The sequence below is a fragment of the Falco cherrug genome, chromosome 4 (assembly GCF_023634085.1).
Source record: "Falco cherrug isolate bFalChe1 chromosome 4, bFalChe1.pri, whole genome shotgun sequence".
NCBI classification, from domain to species: Eukaryota; Metazoa; Chordata; class Aves; order Falconiformes; family Falconidae; genus Falco; species Falco cherrug.
The window spans coordinates 92,337,418-92,359,932 of NC_073700.1; the positions used below are offsets into that span (position 1 = coordinate 92,337,418).

The 22,515-nt window shown below is 40.7% G+C and overlaps 1 protein-coding gene across 1 annotated transcript in view; it reads left to right on the forward strand.

The window, feature by feature from the left end:
- The window catches only part of ITGA9 (integrin subunit alpha 9), a 230,381-nt gene that overhangs the window by 105,994 nt on the left and 101,872 nt on the right, over window positions 1–22,515 (forward strand). The window contains exon 16 of the mRNA XM_055707897.1: window positions 11,512–11,667. Coding sequence (XP_055563872.1) covers window positions 11,512–11,667 — 156 coding nt within the window. The remainder of the gene's footprint in view (window positions 1–11,511; window positions 11,668–22,515) is intronic.

The following is a 22,515-nucleotide window of genomic DNA, read 5'->3' on the forward strand; positions in this document are numbered from 1 at the left end:
CTAGGGCGAGCATATATATTGCTGTTGGTGCTGTGCACTGTAACAAAGCTGCTTCCAAGCTTGGTGCTGCCGAGCATGCAGCCTTTGAAAGCTGAGTTAACCAAAGGCAGTGCTGCCATGCTATGTATTCCCAAACTGGAGGGCAGTGAAGAGCTCTCGTTCCCTTTGGAGCTGGAAACAAGGGTCAAAGGGATACATACCTCTTTGGCTGCTGCTGATGAAAGTTTATGCTTGAGACCTGGATAGATACCTTTCTCCACAGTATTTGCTCTTGTTTTTTAATGGGTTGCTGTTTGTGGAGGAGGTAATTTTGTATCATAACCCTTTAGAAAAAGTGTACATTGTGCTCGGGGTACCATGCAAATGATAGAGGGAAAGTAGTGGTTATTTCTGGGACATCCAAGGAGAGTAGCCAAGCAAAAAGAGGGATTGTGGAACAGATGAATTTCATGATAATGTTAGTGCTAAGTGTGTTGTCATGTATTGTTGAGATTAATTTGAAGTTCCTTTCTACAGTGAAAAAGTAGAATTAGCAGGTGAAGCCACTGAGCCTCCAGCAGTTTGAATGTTGTTGAAATATAGCACAAGCTATTTCTGCTCCTTGGGTGCTGGTGGCTATTACCTGCAGACACTCTCAGGCATACTGTGAGCTGTTTGCAGATGAAGTGGTTGGGAAGTCAGACACAATTGCTTTTTGGAATCTAAAGTAGTTTTGCTGCCTGACAGAGACATTTCACCCTCTCTCCATTCTGGTATTTGTGTAGACTTGCATCTTGGCCTAATGTGCTGTACACAAAATGAAATAAAAAATAATAAAAAAAAATCAGCTCTGGAGGTGAGTCTGGCTGGCTTTGCCTCTGTTAGGTAAGAGAAGGATGCTTCTGTTCAGAAGAATAATCTAGACACATCAAGATTATTTTACAGCTCTACTATACAAGATAATATCTAGTGCAGACAAACTTGTCTTTTTATGATTTTTTTATTATATCTTCCCAAAACCAGAATTTAAAATAAAGCCAATCCCAAGTACCACCCCCGCCCTTATTACTCCCACTGGCTATAATCTCTTTCAGACCTCTCCCCAAAGATTTGTGTGTATTTAGCTAGCAAAGTCTGCAGTTGAGTAAGGGCTAACTCTGCCCTTTCCCAGCTTTGCTGGCATCTCTTGTCTTGCCCCAAGTCACAGCATATTTCGGTTATCCAGTTAGAGTCACTGCATATCATCTAGAGCAGTTTTCTGCATAGGCCATAAATTTCTGTTGCCACCAGTGTTACATGTTGTGGAAGTGAAAGACAGGACTTTGAGGAAGTGCTGCTGTTAGGATAGTCATTCTTGTCCAGGTGGACACTGTATAAAACAATCAAATGTAGGCTGTAGATGTGTAAAGTAGCAATACCTGCACTTAATTGCATTTGGTTAAAACCTTATTACGGTAAATGCAGTATTGCCATTGTAAAGGGCCAGTTTTTCCATTCTCCGTGAAAGCACCTCCAGCTTCAGAGTAGAGCTCTCTGCTTTGATCTGGGGAACGGTATGGCTTGCACTTATTTGTGGAAACATTTGCCTTGTTTGTTTTTAAAGCCAGCGGAACTTGAAGGGAAAGTTTTGTTTTTTCTTGGTTCCCCTGAGAAACACTCGTTCATCCTGCTCCCGTCCATGGGTTTAAACAATCGTCCTTTGTTGTCATACAATATCCTCTAGCCCAGCCATCTCTGAGAGCCGGGTAGCTGTATCCGCTGATGTGGTTGCTGAGTGGGAGCCTCTACCTCTACCATGGAGTGAAACCAGGGGGAAAGCCTTATCCTTGCTGAAATGAATGATGAGCTTTCCATTCAGTAATTTCAGAGGTGAATGGGCTAAAATGACCGTGATGTTCCTGAAATATGTTCTGATTCCTTTCTCATATTCCTTTTGGTTTTGTGTTGAGTATGAGCAGAAACTGGGAGCCTGAAGGGAAGAGGGTGTTAGCAAAATGGTGTTTGAATGATTAAAGGAGAATGGAAAAGGAGGAGAAAAGTGGTGGGCAGGGAGAAGGCATGGAGGCAGGGTGTTACTGAGGTGGTCTTGAGCCTGCTGATATTAGGTACATACAGGATGGGAGAGCTAGAGGCTAATGAAATGTCCTTGGAGTCATCCATAATGCTTGTGCTATGTAATAGATAAGTTTCCTTCAACTCTTTTCCTCAACATTATATGGTTAGTAATATTAATTCCTGTTAATTAGGTTGTTACAGAGTAACGAATGGGGATTTGTCATCCTTATAAAGATTTCATTGTTTCCAAAACAATATGGTTCCCTCACCTGCTTCAGTTACCACAGCTCATGTGTGTGCAGAAGCCATAGCACAGGCGAGTGAAGAGGTCGAACTGTGGGTCCTGCTTTCAGAAGGTTTCTGGCAGATACCTAGCATGTGAAACTTGAATTGATATTAAACATACAAGTGGACATCACAGAGGAGCTCTGTTCACATTTTTAAATTCATGTGGCAAAGTAGACAATGATAACATTTCGTTTAGCCGTATTGATTTGACGTCCTGCTCTCAAGACCGTTAGAACCTACCTCCTCCATTTAATAGTGGAAGAATAGACTTGTGTCACGTTATTGCAGCACTCATCCCAGGCCCCTATTGTGGATCTATTCATTCTCCTGTGACTGAATGAAGGATTTATATTTTTGTGCATAGCGGATTTTTTTTTTTTAAGTAAACTTGTTCTAATCTCAATAATATGTCAATAAGAGTAAATGAACACCATTCTCTTGCACACAGCCTTTCTCTCTGAAGCAGGCAGGCTATGTGTTGCTTTCTTTGCAGGACTTCCAAGCACCGTTTCTATCAGCTCTATTCAACTGAATTAAAATACTGTCAGTAAAAATGTCAATGATAACCTTCTTTCATCTCATTCTATCCTCTTCTACTGAGGAAGATTCTGCTTACTTTCAATCCTGACACAGTGCTACTATATTTTTCCTTTAGCTGTTCTTTGTAGGATACTGGGCTTAAGTAGAACTTTCTCTGTTCCATACATGTGTTTCTTATAAAGTTGTATCAATGGAATGCTTTTTGTCACAATGGCATTGAAAGGATCATAACTGCATATTGTCAGGCCTTTAATTCTAGTCACCTAAAAAGAAGAATCCATCAAAATATTTTCTCCACTGCTATTGTGATGCTTCATAGCTGTCCAGGCTTTCTGTCTTCTGCCCTGACTCTTCTAGCAGATATTCAGTCACACTGACCATTTGAGATACCAGGGTTAAAAACTGAGGGGACATTTGGACATCTGCCAGTTGGTACAGACCAATGCTGTTCTCAAACAAATCCACTGCAAGTCTAGGGAATGCAGCAGGATAATCTCATTCAGGCCATAGATGTTTGACCTACTGATAATAAGGTGACCTGCTAGATGTGAGATAGACATACTTTATAACAGTGTGAGATAAAACGTGCTCTAGGAGCCCGATCCCAGAAGGGGTGTGGATCCTGTCTCAATTCACATAAACCTGTTAGATGCTCTTGAGAAGTGATAGGCATCTCCAAGTGGGAGCTGGCATTTAATCAGCTGCTTTGTGGGCTGGTCAGTGGGAAACACTGAGGAGAGGAACAGGTCCTGTATCTTAGCCCTCCCTATAGCTCCTGTGTCCTCTACAGAGATTTTGGGAGAAGCCTTTTGATTACTTCACTGTTGCCTTTTGGGATGCACTTGGAAAGGTGCTCCTGCTGTTTGGTTATTTTTTTGGTGGTTTTATTCAGAAGGAGGAAGAAATTCTATCTGGACAGCAAGGGAATGAGGGAAGGATGGCTGCTGTCTCTTATAGAGCAGCTCAGGGGTTTACTCTGTGTAGAAGCAGGCTGAGCTCAGGCACAGTGCCGTGGAGAATCCCACAACCAGGAGCTGTCAGCTGCAGGACAGCACTGTGCTTCCAGTCTGAGCTGCGACACCCAGCAAAAGGAGTATAGGACCAGCAAGAAGGGTTTCTGACCACCTCATTGGGCTGTGGTTTTGGGAGGGGGATGGGGTGGTTGGTCCTTAACCTCAGTCCCTGGTTCTGAGGGCAGCTTGTGTGAGATTTTGCACTGGAAGTTTGCTGGATGACACATACATGCAGCTGTTTTTATCTTTTGCTAGATGTATACACGAAGAAAGCGAGAGGTGAGCAAGCAAATACAGTATATGAGTGCTAAAGTTAACTGTGATGTTTTGACCAAACACTGCTCCCCCAGGTCCATGGACATGTTGAACTTTTAGCAGACTTGTTATCATATATGATGATCCAGGAGCCAAAGGTCTTAAACACATCCTCTAAGAGCTTCATACACAGAAACCCCTGTGTTCAGCTTCTGCATCAGAGTGGGAGGGAAATGCTGTATAAAGGGAAACAGGTAGTTGAATTAACTCATATTCTGGGCCCAGTGCATTTTAAGACACTATTGAAGGAAATGTCTTTAAAGCTTGGTTTAGATAAAATCTTGTATCAGCAGAATACAAAATGTGGTAAATCCAGTGGAAAAGACAAGTATATGATAGGGTTACATATGTGCAGGAAGAGTCTGGATTTAATTATTGTCTCTATCTGCATATAATTCCCTGCTGAAATAGATCATATTTGCAGAAAGAGAGTAAAATAAGTAAATGTTTGAATTGTTACCCTATTCTTCCTTCTTTTGGGTTCTCTTTGTTCACCAAAGTTCAGGTCTTCATTTCACAAATGCCCATCGGCTGCTGAACTTCCTAATTATCTGTATTTCTGTAGTGTCAGTATTGCAGGTATCCAGTCATATGTTTCAGAGATTGGCTGCATCTGGCCTGGTACCAGGAAAAAGTTGGGCATCTGAGCCCAGCGGAGCTATTTTCTTCATAGCAGAGTGACACTATTTCAGATAGTTGAGGAATTTCCCTTATTTTTCATCTAAAAAAAACCCAACAAAAGACTGAAAATTAACTATAAAAGAGAGAAAGGGAATGCGTGACAAAAACATAACTGAAACATTTGGTCCAATAAAAGACCTGAAATTCAAATGTATAGATAATCTGTGAAACTATATTGTCATAATGCATGTTAGTACAGAGCTGGAAAGTCAAGGTCTGAGCTCACTAATACATAATGTTGCATTTGGGTGGCGTGTAGTGACTCTTCTTGCTGATTATCATGAAAGGATTACCAGTAATATATTGCTAAGCCTTTGTAACCTTTGACGTGGAATATTTACGCTATTGATTGCAATCTCTCCCTTGCCGACATGAGTAATACCTTTATCATTCCCCAGCTGATAGCAGGAAGCCAGGTGCACCGGGGGGGGGGGGGGGGGGGGGGGGGGGGAAGCGCACTTATTTAAACTCAGAGTGCAACTGTACCCAGCTGGGGTTTGGACTCACAGCTCTTCCCTCGCTGTCTCACGGTGTCCTCTCAATACATGCAGGCTCCTGGGTGCCTGGTGTTTATTTAATACCAGATTCCCTCAAGATTTGTGGGTTTTTTTTTTTCTCTCCCACAACATTTTTCCAGTTATCAGTGTTTGTGAAGAGGGGTTGCTGACCTGATGGAAACAGTTGTGTGCTGGAGTACACATTTAAGAATCCTGTTCTTTCAAATGCTAACTCTAAATAACACTGGAGGGTATGACACCCTGCAAATCCTTTGCTCTTTTTTCCCTCCCTTCTCTAAACTTTGGGATTCTTCAGAAGCCTTCTAATGTTTGAAGTTTAGCAACAAAGGCTATTTGCCTACTTGTTGAATTGTAGCTGTCACAAGATCTTAAAAGAAAACAGAAGCATGTATTATTGAAACATCAGGCCTCTGATTGCCTTCATATGCTATTAATTTGACAAAAATTTCACCAGTAATATGAAAATGAGCTTTTACCAACCAAGTAAGCGTCTAGTTTTGCCTTTTCTCTGGAAAAGAGTTTTCAGTTGGGTTTCTTCCCCCTTAACTACAGTAACATCTTTAACAAAATATAAAATTATATATATATTTATATATATATATGTAGATAGGTAGATAGATAGATAAAACACCAAACCCAGCTTGTGTGTGGAATAGGAAACTAGATCTTTTCTAGACAATTTTGGCATAAGCATGTTTTGTCTGCCTTTGTAGTGGGGAGATACCAATGCTCAAGTTGCGCCAATCTGAAATAAATTGTTACAAGTCGTAGAATATCTTCATCAAAGTAAATGCAGGACAGGGGAAAGCTCTCATGACAGAAATCGTTTTTCTTTTGCACAGGATTAGTAGAAGGTTGAAAGTATTAACTTGCACTGGGAATTGGCTCCAAGGGATCTAAACTTGCACTCAGTAAGTGTGGCAAGGAAGTTAAAGTTAAGTCACTCCTTACTCATTTTCAGGTACAAGAATAACATGTATGCATTTGCCTGAAATGAATGGAAATCTGTCTTTCAGTTTAAAGCCAATTTGTCTAATTGATGTTGTCATTGAATTGCATGGCACTTAAGCCTTGTGTCCTGAATGACTCGTGGTTTAGAGAGGGAGGCTGAGATAATAGGAGAAGGTAATTAATTTTAAAGTCAAGCACTGTCATCATATTGATTCATAAAACCACAATGTATGTTTATTAAGACGTACAGCTGATATTCCATTTGATAAATTGTGGAAGTAGTGGCCTTTGGCTCTGAAGGCTGGTGGACACTTGAGTCATTTTTGATATCCCTCAACAGGGAACTGTTTATCTCTTGGCACCTGAGTTGAGGACTTATGTGATAGCGACCTGTGAGCTGATTAAAGTGTTATGCTGGATTAGCATTAGCATGCTGGCTTTTATTTGTTTTACAGCATTAATATGTTACCTATTAAATCTGGATTGTCAAATTTATTTTGTGTGTTTTAAGGCTGTAAAAATTCCTATAGTCTATTATTAGTGCTTGTTTAAAACTTGAAATAAATATGTTTAGACTAAAAGTTTCAAAGTGTTTGAAAAGCCAGGTTCTTGAATTTGTTCTTAGTCATCAAACTAAACAGAGCTTGGTTCTCAGAAGTACTGAAAAGCTGTGCTGAATTCAGTAAAAGCTCTGGAATCTATGCATGGGTTGATGTCCTCAGGATCAAGTTAGAGGGAGAAGGAAGAAGGCCCAACAGATCAGAGAAAGAGGAGAGAAACTCCAGAAGGACATGAACAAGGACGAAAGCAAGGGGCAATCGTAGAAGTCACACCAACAGTTATGTGTATTTCAACATCACTTGGTGCTGTTGAAAATGACTTCATATTCATTGCTTTAAAGGATCACATTTCATCCTTTATTTCTGCAGGACTCTTGCTGTAGATTGTGGGGATTATTTACATCTCAATTTATTTCTCAGCCCATTGGCCGTAATTAAAAATGGAATTTGGCACTCTCCAGAGCCCCTGCTGGAGACTTTCACCTTGCAGAAGAAAGGGAATTAGATGTGATGATTTATTGGGCTCATGTACAGTCCCCTGACTGTACTGTGGCACTGAGCTGAAAGAAAGCTGAAATGATATCCAGCCCTCTCTGGCAACCACTCACACCATGAGCAGAGTAAATCCTATCCCTTGACTAAAACCCTGTCTTGTTCCATCCAAATTTGCCTGAGTTTTTGATGTGTGTGGGCTCTTGGTAGCACAAAGTTAAGGTTGGAGAAGAGTGGCTGCCCGCCAAGGCAGTGTGTCTTTAGGATGTTGGAATCTGTGCCTGTGTTTGTATTGTCACAATATGCCTTGGGCTGAGCCTGTGAAAAGTGCAGAAAATGATTTCTTACAGTCATCGCACTCCATCATCAAGAGGGAATTGGAAATGATGTTCAAAATCACAGCTCTGACGTTTGATTGCTGCTCCGTGATTACTTTTCAGATTTTTAGGACTTTTTGGTACTAAAGCCAAACAGAAATGCAGTCATAAATCTGGCAGAGGCTCTGCCTGCTTGCTTTCTTCTCCCCTGCTAAGCCAGAAAACAAAAAGGAAGAAATATGTGGCCATGCACAGCTTCTACGACAGCACTTAAAATGTATATTGCTTTGAGGTGATTGTTCTGGGAGAGGAGATGGCAAGCCTGCTCTTTTTTAGGGTGAGCTTTCAGGACCACGGTGTCTTTTGAAACAACTCCAAGCATCTTATTGCTTTCTTAGGTCTGAAGTGTGCGCTTTTTTGGACTCAGAGTTCTTTGTCTTTGCTAGATACTAGTGAGGGATCATCCTGTAATACCTTTGATAAAACCCCTGCTTGTTCATACCAAAGGACCTTTTTCTTCAGCTCAGAGTGATGTCATGCAATGTGCCTCACAGGGCAAGATAAAATATTCTGATGAAAGGATACAGCTGGCTAGGGCTGTTTCCACTGCAGAAAGGTATACTGGCAGAGGGGTATTTTACTGGGACTGAAGTGTATTGGTTTCTGCAGAAGCCTTATTGCAAAAGTTTCATATGTCTAGAATGAAATCTGGTCTGAGAAAGAGAGAAGGGAAAATTCCCACCACCCTAAAAAAATTGTTTGTAAGAACCAGAAAATTACATGGGATAGCTGATGGCTTGCGGGAAACCCAGCTTCAGGTCCCTGGTGTAATTCAGACACAGTGAAAACTTACAGCAGTTTAGTGACAACCAGTCTGTACAGACTGGATATTTATTGCTATTACTCACTAAACCCTTGTTACACAGTTATTTCTGTTGATAATATGAACTCCTTGGATATTACACTTGTTTTAATGTCCTCCAGACATTTTTTCCATTAATGAAGCTGTGCTGTCCATGTGCTATGATTTGCCAAGGATGTTTTTTCATGATGCAGAAGTGTCTTCAACTTCCGACACTTCCTCAGCATAGCAGCATCATGGTGAAAAATGGTGAATACACGTAAAAGCTGCTTGTGGAAATTATTTCCCATGGCAAATTCATTAGGGCAATGTAACTGATGTGAAAATCAACACATACAGTTTCCTTGAAAGATTTTTCAGTCTGTCTCAAACCTGATTATAATTGCATCTTTTGACTTGCTTTTAGAAGTCAGTAATACTTAAAGCAACCTGTGGGTTGTGTCATCTGTATATCATTCAGCCTCTGAAAACTGTACATTTGGGTAGACTGAAAGAGAAAGAAACTGGCTGTATTTGTCAACCTAAAATAGTACTTCTTCAGATTGTGTTTGGGCAATTATTCATCATTCTTTTTATGTGCTCACATCCCAGACAGTCTGTGGTGTACCTGTGAGGCAGAACTGTCTTATCTCTGCCTTACTGAGGACAGATCCCACAGATTGTTGCCTTTGTGTTTGTAGGATTGTGAGCAGAAGGGACTGAACATGTGGCAAAATTAATAACTGGGTAGCATTCATACTTTCATCCTTAATTAAAGACAAGTGGGTATGTGAAATATATTTCCCCAGGGCTGTGGTGAGGGAATATCCACACATGTAATTAATCTAGCTGCTGGAACTCACAATTTCACCACTAAAATGAAGCAGAAAGAGACACCAGCAAACAGTATGGGCTCACTCCGACATTCATTGAAGTCAATGGGAAACTTGTCTTTTGACTTCAAAGGGCATTGAACTGAATCCTGCAAGATCATATTAAAATGCTTAGAAGTCATTAAGCATTTATTCTTGCCATACTGCAGTAATAGAGCTAGAAAAACTATAGGTGGATTTTAATTTAACCCACACCCTACATTTTTAATTGTTCCATGTTTACACAGTTGGTTGCATACAGTTGGATTAGGTGGTGATTTGCCCAATGAGTTATTGTGTTTGACTGTTGCTGCATGGCATGCTTTCTTAGTCTTGTTTCTCTGTGTATGTAGTCTAGTATGCTGATACAATCCTCGCTTAAGTTAATACACGTGATTTTCTATGACAGCAAAGCTAGCAGCTTCTATGAGTTGTAGTATTGTTATTCAGTAATCTCAGTATGGTACAACTCCTAGCTGATGGTGGGACTGTGGAAGGGGCTAAAAAGTGCCAGTGTCTCTTCTGCCAAGGGGATTAGCAGTGCCCCAGAGCATGCATAGCCCTTTTTATGGGATAGGGGAGAGGTCATAGAGCTGCCATCATCACCACCACTATGTCTGCTGTGGATCAGTGTCCCTTATCAAGACAGCACAAACCACTCCAAGCAATGCACGGTCTAAACTTCAGGTGCTCTGGGCTGCTCCTGGGCATGGGGGGGCTAGCAGGCTTTGGTAACAGGGGAGGGAATTCTGGGGCTGGCTGGAGGCTTCAAGGTGCAGGAGGGTAAATGTCATTCAACCTGGTCTCTGCTTTTATTCGTCTGGCTAACCAGTGATTTGGGAATTTGGTTAGTCACTAATCTTCAGTCTACTTCAGAGGTCTGTGGCCAGTCAACGTATTAGGGAGAGCAAATGGTTGCCTTGAAACAGATCAGACAAGGTGGTCAGAAAGCCAGTTTGTGCCGAGGTTTTCCACATCTGAAAGATGCAATTTAAATTGCATTGCATCTCAATTACTTGTTGTGGTTGGCAGGCTGTGTTCAGAGAAGCCCACTGACTGATGCAAGGTGAAGTTGAGAGTTGGCCCATCTGAAGATTTGTGGTGCTTGCTTATGGTATTTATTTATTGCTTCCATTTCATCTGTGCTGAATTCATGCCAAGTTTTTAAGTAGCTAAAATTTAAGAGGATTGTTTGCCTATGAAAAAGTAGAAAATTTGCCACTTCTGTTTTCTGGTAAATTGGATTTTGGAAGTCAGGACTCAACAGCGTATGATGAGCATTTTGTCCTCACACAGTAAACTGGATTTAGATGTTGCATATTGTGACAAATGGTAGGAGTTTTGTGGCTTAGGCTCAACAAAAGGCAATCCTTTCGTGCCATCAGATGAATAATGTGGCACTATTTAATACATCTGCTATGATGCCTAGAATACAGCAAATAAACTGAAAAACTTTCTTCCTTTACTTACTGGAAATGTTACTGTGCTGAGGGTCAGGGGAGCTCTGAGTTTTGGTTTCAGAACTGTGCTGGAAGATGGCTTTGCTTGGTTTATAGCCACATTGGTATCTTTACCCGTCCATTCAGTTCATTGATATTGCAAAACAATGAGGCAAGATGGATTATTTTTTTTCTTTTTAATAAGTGAAGCACACTGGAGGTGATGTCAATTGAAGTCTAGGATTTAGAAACCCCAGAGATGAAGATGATTTACTTTTTGCTTCCACATTGTGCAGGACTAATGGAAACACTTCCTATATTTTTTTTTGTTTTTTTAAAAAATGTCTTGGTTTCATTGAAAAATACTTGATTTATGGGTGTTCTAAATATGCTATTACTTTTGTGGAACCAAGAGTAGGTCCTAAAAGAATAACTATTTTTTTTTTACTTTTTTTTATTCTTCTGCCTTGTTTTGGTATAATGTGCTTATTCCTGTTTGGCATGGAGAAGAATAAAGGAAGTAGAGAAGCCGCCTTCTTGTCTGCAGTGTTGATTATAAAAATCTGCTTTAGTTGTATGTATAATTGTTGTATGTATAATTCTGCTTGCCTTTATGCATAGGTGCAATGTCTGTTTGCTTTCTTTTACAGAAAAGAGTCAAAGATGTCATATCTCCAATTGTATTTGAAGCTGCGTACAGCCTTGGGGCACATGTGATAGAAAGAAGAAAAGAGGACAAGGAACTACCTGCTCTTAAGCCCATTCTCCGCTGGAAGAAAGGACAAAAGATAGCACAAAGGAATCAGGTCAGATTTGGACTATGTTATTTCCCTAGAAGGCCTGTGGCTGAACCGATAGTGGAAGTGGATGTAAAAGAGGCTTGCCAAGCTCCGGGTCGTTGGCACCCAGACGCCTTTTTGCACAATCCCTGCTGTTGCTGATGTAAATGCTTCTCCGTGATGTAGTAAAGACTTGTGCTGACAAGGTTGGGCAGCGCAGGCTGAGGTTGCTTTCATGTTTCAGGGTGGGTGTTTGTGCTGGGAAGAAGGAGACTGAATAAGGGAAGGGGTGAGAAGGGTCCTGCTCTGGCTGGTTCTTCCCTTTCTGTAGGAGGTTCTTGTGAAAAGCTTGGCCCTGGCCCTCTTTCCAGGTTGAGACTTCATTAGTGCCAGAAGGACAGGGCTGGCTCCAGGAGGGGACATAGGAATTTGCCCCTCTGTGTGAGAGCAGAATGGTGGACAGAATAAAGAAAAATTTGCCTGGCCTAGCTGCCCTGGAGGGCTCCTCACATCCAGTCATGTGGCAAGGGAAACCTGCTCCTGCTGTTAGGGGCAGGACATGCCATGCTAAAATAGGGTGGGTTTGTTTCAGAGAAAGTAAAGTGTAGGTGCAGCAGTGCACTTATGAGGATCCTACTTTGTTCCACTGCAGTGCAGAAAAGCCTTTTTTCTTAATTTTGCTGAGAGCAAGAGAGTTCCCTTAATGTTTGAAATACTTCTCGTTTAGAGAGTAGAGACCCCCCCTGCCCCCTGCTTCCATATTGTTCTCTAAGGAATTGAAATGTATTGGATTATTCTGCCTTTCTTGTTTGTCTGTCTTGACCTCACTAGTATCTTTAGAAAATGCTGGTCAATTTTGGCACGTTTTGACAGGAGTGATCAAGGCAGTGCTCATGAAGGCATTAAACACCTTCAGGGTTCATGAAGCAGGAAGTCATGTTGAAGAAAGAGACCCTGTTAGTGACCTTTTGAAAGACTCCAGTTTGAGCGCAGTCCTTGTTAGGTGCAGGACACTCTGCCCAGGAAGGAGCCTGCAGGACAATTCAACCTCTCGCTGGGCTAGCACTGGCACATCCAACCATGAATCTCCAGGCTCCCCAAGGAAATCAAACTTCTTCTGTAGCTTGTAAAACTTCTTGTGTGTCAGAATTATAGGATAATTTAGCCTGGAAGGGACCTTTGTAGTTCCAGTTCCTTGCTCAAAGCAGAGCCGGCTTAAAAGTTAGATCAAGTTGCTCACAGTTGCATCCAGTCAAGTTTATTTTCCAAAGCATACTTACAGAGTTACGAGCTGGCATTGCTTGTGAATAGGAAACTTTTTTTAAAAAAACAACTCTGAAATCCAGTCTGTCTGGATTTTGAGGCTTTTAGCAGTGAATTGTTAGATCTGGTTTTTAACCCTGGGAAGTTCATGTCTATTAAGATATGCTTGCATCATCATCTCACATTACTTTCTGGTGCTGCTCATAAGGATATGTTATGTTGTGTTGAAATTACAGGTTCCTGAATATTACTATAAAAAAAAAAAAAAAGTAGTAACGAAAATGCTTAAAGAGATTTGCTTTGTCATATACCCAAGTGTTCTGAACTGTATTTGGCTGTAATCCTTGTGCTTAGAGACACATTCAAGCATGCTTTATTTTTATAAATGTATGAATGAAAGATGAATCTAAGAATGACATTTTTATGAAGAGGGATTGTGTGGCTGTTATGTATCTGAATGCTGTATTATTGCAGTGATATGATGGGAATTCATGGAGAATTCCTATCGTTTCATTGTGGAGCAGTGTGCTGAAAACCTAAGTGTTACATGGACGAAACTGCTTGGATGCTTTACCACTGGGTTTAAACTCAAAAGGTCACATCTTGCCCTGCAGGCATAGTCTCAGATCAATATTAAAATACCTAAATGCTGAGATTATAGAGCTGAAACAAAAATACTTTGGGAATTTCCCCGACTTGTTTTCTTGTGTAATTTGGATGATAGGGAGTCAGTTTAACAATCCCTTTCCATTTGCTTTCCAGATGTTGTTCGCTTAGCTTTGTCAGAAAAGGATTTTGACATGGGGTGTGCCAGCAAGTGTGCTTTCAGCTGAGGAAGTGGGAAGAGCTTCAGAGTTAGTGTGACAGTCATGGTGACAAAGCCCTGACAGCGTAGCCTCGAGGTGTGGTGGCGGAGTCCTCAAAGACTGATTTCATGGGAAAATCAGGGCATAGTGTTCTCTTTCAGGCTTCTGGTTATGTCAGAAGTAGAAATTGTTTTAAAAGGCCAAGAGGAATAGTAGGAACCAAAGTTGATATAATGAAGGATTAACAGTTTCAAATGATCTAATGGTTATGGAGGGACCTTACAATTTTGGAAGTCCAATTAAAGACAGGTTCAGTAGGCTTTGTTTTCAGAAGACACAGCACAGGTGAGGGCAGGTGGATAAGCTTAGTGTTAGCTCTGAAGTCTTTAAATACAGCTAGCTGTGTGTGGTTTTCAAAAGCCCTAGATCCTATTGATCCAGTAAGAAAAGGCCTTTTGAAATCAGAAATGTTGCATCGGTTGTTTCAAGGCACCATTAAGATACTGTTAAGAGATTGACACTTTTCTTAAAAGCCCAGGTGGCTGGTTTTTGTGAATGAATGCAGGAGAAGCAGCTGGAAGTAGTGAATAGCTGAAGAAATGGGAGGGAACCATGACTGGGCAGGAAAGTGGGAGACTTCTATCTCTCAAAATCCAACTGCAGGTCTACTAGACTTACTTGAAAAGCCAGTTATCTCGCAAATGTGGGCTTTATAGTCACCTCGGTATGATTTTTATTTAAGCTAAAGTGATGTTAAAGCTGAAGTGATCAATTTCACTGGGATTTCAGTTTGTTTTTCATGAACCAGATGTTCCCTGCATACACGCATGACTTCCCAACAAGAGTGTACAGCCCTATGGCTCACAAACAAGGAGGTAGGAAAGCCACTGAGAGGCTTCTTGACCTGAAAATTGAAGATTGTATTGAGCATATGAAGTTCTTCATGGTGCTTTGCTCTAATCATTAAGGAAGCTTGGAAATAATGTTCATGGATACCCACCACCAGAAGTGACATCCCTCTAATGACATAATTGCAGAAAAGGATTTTGTTGGATATTCGTCCTTTAAATCAGTATTATGTTCCATGTGAGCAGTCAGATCTTGTACTAATAATTTAAACCAAAACAGAGCTATAGTAGTAAAGCAGCACATGGATATGGGACACGATTGAAAATGCTTTTATTTATTGGTCACCTTTATTTTAACAGTATGCAGCTTTTACTGTAAGTCAGTTCAAAATACCTGTATTTAAGAATAAAACAAAAGAAAACCAAACATTGACTGTTCAGTGAAGGAGCCTGCTTCTATTCCTAAATGAAGTGTGCTTGAAACAATCCAATATGATAAATAATTTGAATGCCTGATTGATTTGAAGAAGAGGACATTAACTGAGGTTTCCAAAAGAAAAAGCATGCAGTTTTGAGAATTCATGTGTTCATGTGTTGTCCATTTTTTGTAAGCAAAGATCCTCTGATACTTCAAAATGAAGTAATAATGTAATTAAACTGGCCTGAGGGACTATTTAGCCCAGGATACAGTAACAGTTGATTTCTCAGGGACTTAATTATTTTCTTGGTTCTTGTATATGCTTACCAGAAACAATGGTTGCTATAGCTTGTTGTGGGGTTTTTTTTGTTTGTGGGGTTTTTTTTTGTCTGTAGCAAAAGCAAATACTTAAGGGTTGTGTGTACGTGTCTATTGATAGATGTCTCTGCCACTTGTACTATTGTTGGGTGGAGACTGATTGTGCCGAGAAGGTTACAGTTTCCAAGTTGTAAGTGGCTAACGGGCTCAGTTTTATTCAAACAGAAAATCTCTGATGGGTCAATACTGGGGCAGGGTGGTGCAAGGAAAGATTCTGCTTTTTGAGTGTGTATTATGGACTTTAAAACTTACCACCCTAAGGATGACTTTCCATTAGCTTCTTTGTGTCCTCCCAAATCCAGTTGCTACTTCTATCCACTGGAAAAAACTAGTAAGTCTTCTTACTTCAGGGAAATTAATGTGTATTTAGAACTTGGTTTGGCTTAGTACGTTGTAAGTGATTTGTACTATAACATTTATTTTTGTATACCCATTGTATAAATACTTGTCAACCAAGAAGGAGAAAGATCTGCCAAATACAGTGGGGATTTGTTCCTAGTAGTGTCCAGTAATGTATCTTAGAGTTCAAAATGTGGTATGCTAGATTTCTGCCTGTTCTAAATACTGTAATAAAATCACCTGCTGTTATGTGGATGGAGACACCATTTTTTATAGGAAAATATTCTCAGTAGATTTAATTGCGTCAGTGTCTTCAGGACTTCGTGAATGGGCTGCCACAAAACTGCTTGTAAGTTATAAGAAGAGACAGAAAATGTTTAGGACGTTCTGTTCCCAGCTGTGCCATTGACTTGCAGTGAGAATTTGGGTACAGTGCTGTACTTCTGGGTGACTGAGGCTGCAAGTCTCTAAGATAACCTTCACCTTTTTAAAGCAGAGGACTTTTTTTTTGGAAATACTTGTGTTTGAAAAGCTGGTTAAGTATTTGCACATAAATTAGGTTAGTTAGCAGGTATGAGAAAGTATAGGAGGATTTTTATGGAGCTGAATTATGAATACCTTTGCTGATTTTTGGTTTGCTACACAAATAATAGCATGCTCTATTTTAAAGCACACACACTGCTGATCTCATACTGAAGACAAGGCAATGACAGATCTGGACAGGCTGAAATGTAGTGTCCATACAGACAGCGTGGTCCAGGTTTGTCAGTCATGTCTTCTCCAGAGCAGAGATCCCAGTGTGCTTGCTTGAGTCAGGTCATGTCCCTGCCAGTAAATTGAGCTGTGCCTGGGGCACTTATAGGCATTGGAGTGACATTTTTATGCTGACATTTATAAGCTGATGGAATGGCTCTTGGCACAGTTTTAGCCTGTGCCAACTACTGCAAAGCATTCCCATGCATGGGTCAGGAGTTAGGATGCTCCTGTCTTGGAGGCCAGGACAGTTTACTGGTACAGCTGAAGCCTCAGTACTTTAGCATGCCTTCAGTAGCTGGATAGGTGGAAAGTTTGAAAATTAGTTTACTTAAACCAAGGCACATGGGAAGTCTTGGGGAGACTGCAGGAGTCGGCTTAATTACCATGTTCTAGATGAAATGTCTTGCCACTAAACTCTTTCCTCCTTGGGCAGGGCAGACTCCCAAACTTTTCTGTATTTATTCTTGCAGAGATCCACTGTGTGCCACTCTTCCTGCTTAACCACCATTGTTTTCCCTTTGGTAGGAGTGGGATTGCTGACAGTGATTTCCACTCCTCCCTTTGGTGGTGTCTGTCTTTTGTTTGATCAGTCAGTGCTGAACTGGCAGTGACTGGCTGCTGTTCATTCCAGGAAATCTGGAAAGGACCCACCCTGAGCATGTACATTTGTCTCCTTTTTTCCTTATTCCGCCCCCCCCCCCCTTTTTTTTTTTTTTTCTTTAATGGCAATAAAGAGGAAAAATTTACAAGTCTGGAAGAGATTTAGAACTGAACAAGAACAGCAGGTGTCCAGACGTATTGTACCTCTGAAATGTTTATAATTAGCAAACTTACTGAAGTAAGAATGAGTGGAAATCAGTGCCTCTGGTATGCATGCTTCTATATGCTCATTCTTAAGCAATGACAGGCTTGACCAGTAATTTTCCAACTTGTTCATATTCCTATTTAACAGAGAGGAAAAACAACATAACTGAGAATGTGTAAGACATGGTTTAGTCCCCAAGTTTAGATCTCATGAGCTTCCTAAGAAACAATAGCCAATATCATATACTAACATACACATGAATACACATACATAGATAGACCTACATGTCTCTGCATATGTGCTAGCGCAGGGTCAGACTACAGTGTAATCCTTTCTTAGGTGGTAGGACGTGAATTAATTTAATTTATGGGTGGTTCAAATAAATAGGTAGAGAAAGGAGAGATGATCAGATAAACATCTGCAAGCTGAACTCTAACTTAAAGTCCTACTGGGTAGTTTCTGTGGTTCAGCATACCAGCTTGCAATTTCCAAACTACTCTGTGGATGGAGAATTGTAATTGTAAGAAAGAGGGAGTTCCTGCTTACATGTGGAGCTATAAAAGAAAATTGTCATGTTCTTAAAAAGCCAGAGAGACAGGTGACAGACTTCAGGAAGCCAGGCTCCATTAGCTCTGTTCATATATTTTCAGCAGTTATGTGAACGATCAGTAAAGCTTAATTGGAATAGCTAGTATCTTGAAAGGAGATAATATGACAATATTAGTTCATTCAGTTCAGAGTACCTCAGAGCCAGAAAAATCCTTGTCAGTTCAGAGCAGCATCCATAAATACAAAACCACTGAAGTGCAGGTGGATTATAGAAAAGGACTTTCACATATCCTTGGGGGTCTAAATGAACTAAAGGTAGACATAAATTGCATACCTGATGATTTGAAGACTTCTTTTTTTGCATTTTCAGCTGACAAAACAGCTGCCACATTTGCTTTTCATTTGTTGTTGTTATGCTTTTATACTTTTAATTACGCAGTTGTGTGATGAGTAACAAAGGTTTTGACTCCTGTTTTAAAATGTCTAAGTATGAAAGCATCCTGAGTGAAAAAGATACATCTCACACAGTTCCACTTTTAATAGTAGAAATAAGGAGGTTTAGAGTAGAAAATGTTCTCAGATATCATTAAAGAACCCTCCTGAGATGACATAATTGAGTTATTCTGTAGTCATACCACGTAAATGGAAGACCATTTAAGACAAGACAGGAAAATATATTGAGAAAAGTGTTACAGAAATCCATCCTATAATGGTATGTGGAGATGGGACAATTAACCCAATAGATCTTTCCCGTCTATTGTTCCCTGAATTTATAAGGTCTGAAGTCTTGTAAAATGAGAACACTATTTGGATGATTTAAACTGTTAATGATTTAAAAAAGAAAAAATTGCCTCAGCTTGAAAAATGAGTGAGTCAGACTAGAAATCTAATAAAGCTCTGAAAAGCTGGGGGTGTATTTCTATTGCCACCAATTGTAATTCTTCATCCCAAAGGAATATGAGGACAAAAGATGGCATTGTTAAATCCACTCACTGCTGTGAGAAGTAACTCATACATATGTTTAATAATTTATGCTTGCCTTCATAGCTAACAGGTTTCATGCCTGATCTTTTCTGAACAGCTGATTTCATTTGGGAGTTCCTGTTGCTCTTACATGAGCGTCCTCTCTCCTTTTTAGCTTGGTGCTCCAGCCCAGCTTTTAACATTTAATGGAAAGCAGGATGCAGCTGGAATAGAGGAGAAATGATTGCATTTGGCCTTAGATGGCTTGACAAGTGGCAACGTGCTAGTCATGAGCCATGGGCCCAGAGCCTTCTGCTCAAGAGAGTGGATGAATTCCCCTGTAGCCTTCCCCAGCTGGAAAAGTCTGACTTAAATGCTTGCACCCTTACTAGTGTAGTAAAGTATTATTTGCCAGTTTCTGTTTTCTTAACACTAATGCACTACAAGTGAGCATCTGTTTTCTTTGCATGAAGATATGGTCTCATGAAGTCTGCACTGAGCTGAGGGAGCTTACTTGCTAACCTTGGTCCTCCACACCACGCGGTACCAGCATGGCTCTTTGGTTTCGTAGTAGGATTCTGTTGAATGCTTATTGCTCCCCTGTTATTCCTGCCTTCATCATGTGTTTGCTCCACTACTCGCTAGGGGTATTGTGGAAATCATGTGTTTGCATTTGAGCCAGCACATCTGATGAAATCCTGTGAAGAGTTTTCCACAATATTGATTAATTTTCTAGTGGGAATTTAAATCATTCTGTGCCTGGCTCAGCAGGAGATACGAACGGACCATTTCCATGGGTAGTATAGTGAAGCATAGGATATCTGGGGAGAGTCAGTTACTGTTTCTGTGCTCAGTAGATCTGTAGGTAATAGCTTTATTTTGCAGGCAACTTGAAAAATTTCAAGACAAAATAAATGCAGTTCTAACATTAGGCTCCTATCTATATTTAGGCATATTAAAATCTGAGTTACTGATTTGTAAAGCTATAAAACAGGAAATATTTCCTAGAAAAGGCAGTGAGACTTGCTTACAGCTCAGTACTTTTGAAAATCAGATTGCATATCCTGGTCCCTAAATAAGGACCCAGAACCCGGATTTCCAACAGATAACATGGTAGTAGCCATATAGCATCAAGATCTAAAAAATAAAGAATTGTTAGATTAACAAGCCCCATTATCCTGCATCCTTCAAATAGAATTGCTGTTGTGTTACTGTCATGATCTAATTGCTAAGTCATCCCTGCACATACCATAGGGTATGGTGACAATTTACTGGAAATCGGTGGAGAGGCTGGAATACTGTATTCTTAACCCAGATTATTTTGCCTAGCCTGCGTTATCCTACTGAAGTACATGGCACAGTTTATGAAGTTAAAGGAATTTATCCTAAGTTACCAAAGGCCAGCTCTGCCACCTTTTAAGAGGTGTTATGTGAACCTTTTGGAGAGTGATGTGTGAGGAAGTAAAGGCCTGATCTGGAGTGAATCACTATTCTCTTACCCAGACCATAAAATGACATGTTTTTAAGGGTTCTTTTGAAAAGCCCATTTCTGCCGCATCTCTTCAAGCATTGTCCTTCAGCTGTCATTTTCCCTTTTCTGTGAAAGGATAGGCACTGCTCTTACTGGAGCTCAGTACTAGCAACCTCTCAAAACTCTTGATTGTGCATTTTGGCTACAACCTGAAATTTCCATGTGCTTCCTTGATTTTAGAAGGCTGAATGTCTTAATACTTTTTTTCTTCTTCTTTGTTTATTGGATGATTTTCAGTATTTTCTGTGGGCAGGAGTGCCATAAACACAGGGGTTTTTTTGTTTTCTGTTTCCTGTTCTCTTCCCTACTCCCAGAAACATAGGTGTGTTTAATTTTAGATAGCCATTGGAAGAAAGTGAAGCAATTTACTGAGCTGGGTTTGAAATCCCAGATCACCTTCCTCTGAGAAGACAGCTCTGACCATTAGGCTGAAGCCAGGCTCCTTCTTGGTGTTTTACCTCCTAGAAGCACTTCTTAGCAGTCCACCTTCAGCAGGAAGGAAAAGGACGATATTTTCACACCTAATACCCAGCAGCTTTGTGCTTAGGATGCAGTACGTAGGGATTCATCCTCCTCCTACTTCCTGGGGAAGAGGACTGTATGTTTACCCCTGGGCTTTACCACAAAATGTGAAATTTAATCCACTGTCTCTCTTCAAGAGGCAGAGTCTTGCTTTGAGGCCCTGATCCGAGTGTCTGCCTAGACACATCCCCTTCTTATCAGCAGGCTCTAGGTCTTTCCTTATAGTACATTTAATTGTGTACAGACGTGTATATTCACTCTTTATAATGAGTATATCTTAATGTAGGCTTTATGACCTACCCTCTGAAGAACATGGGCAACATCTGTCTCTGTTAACCTTTCAGGATGTATCTGCCACATTCCTTGACCTCCCAAGAAGCATCATCTTTTCTACTTAGAAAAGCTGCCATGCAGAGTTTGAGAAAACTGTGCTTGTCCAGGAAGTTTGACCACCTGGTAGGAACTGCTGTGGAACAATTCCCCATAGCTGCTGGGTTCTGTGCAGCAGGGGAGAGCGCAGAGAGGAATTCATGGAAACACTGGATTTGCTCTGTGCCTTGCTGTAGATCTGATGATAGCAGGAAGTCTGACAGAGTCGCTTTGCATATAATTTAGGTTAGCTTTGTTACTAGAGCACACTTTTACTGTAAAAATGCATTGGGATTATCCTGTCCCTGCTACCGAGCACACAAACACCTATTTCTCTCCTGGAAATGCTGGACGGAAGTGTGGTGGCTTTGAGATAAGAGCTGCTGCTGTCTTTCTCATCCAGGACAATTTTTGCCCCTTCCCTCCCTCCCCCTGAAATTTTTCTTGTATGTATTTCTTACATAAAGAAGCTTCCTGGCCATCTCTGATACGCATATTCAAAGCTGTGAGGTACTTGGTATAATATAAGTGGAATCCAGTAAGAGTCCATTGGACTTTAGTAAAAATGCTGTTCAGAATTGCTCCTTTTCACTTTGGATAACAGTAATGGCAAAAATTATGAGATGTTTCCACAGTGCAATGAATTTGTTTTGTCCTGTTTCCCTTTTTCCAGTTCTGGATAATACATACAACCCACTGGTTACCTTGTTCAACACTTTTAATATGTAAAGAGCTCTATAGATCTCTATAACAGGTATTGTAAAGCTGAAGCCACTTTTAAGATTGCTTAGAGTTAAAATTAGTGATTATGTTGTAGTAGGGCCTGTGCACATCTCAGGAACGGACTCTTGCTCTAACAACAGGCAGTATTGAGTTAGGTAGTTATCAACTATTTGGGTAGGCCCAAAGAAACTACAGCCCAAGTAGACCAAGTAAGGACACAGTAACAGAGTATGTTATGATGTTATGAACATAACAAATGTTGTGATGACTTAAAGCATGTTTACTCCTTAAAGTTTTAGGAGGGATTTGAACAGGCAAGAATTAGTCAACTGGAAAGGCAGAAGCAGCAACAGTCTGGGGATGGGGGACGCTCAAGATAGTAAATGGACGAAGTAGACTGTGAGAAGCTACAGGGTTGAGGCTGTAGCAGGCAGAAAGGGGGATGGAGCAGAGTCATGGAAACATGTATCCAGACTGGGGAAATAGTGGAAAATAGCTAAATAATCCATAGATGTCATTAGCCTGTGATGGAAGCGGGCTGCTGAACCAGCTGCAGCTGCATTGATGAGTCCTAGCATCTGGCTGAACTGGGAATCCTTTCTCCC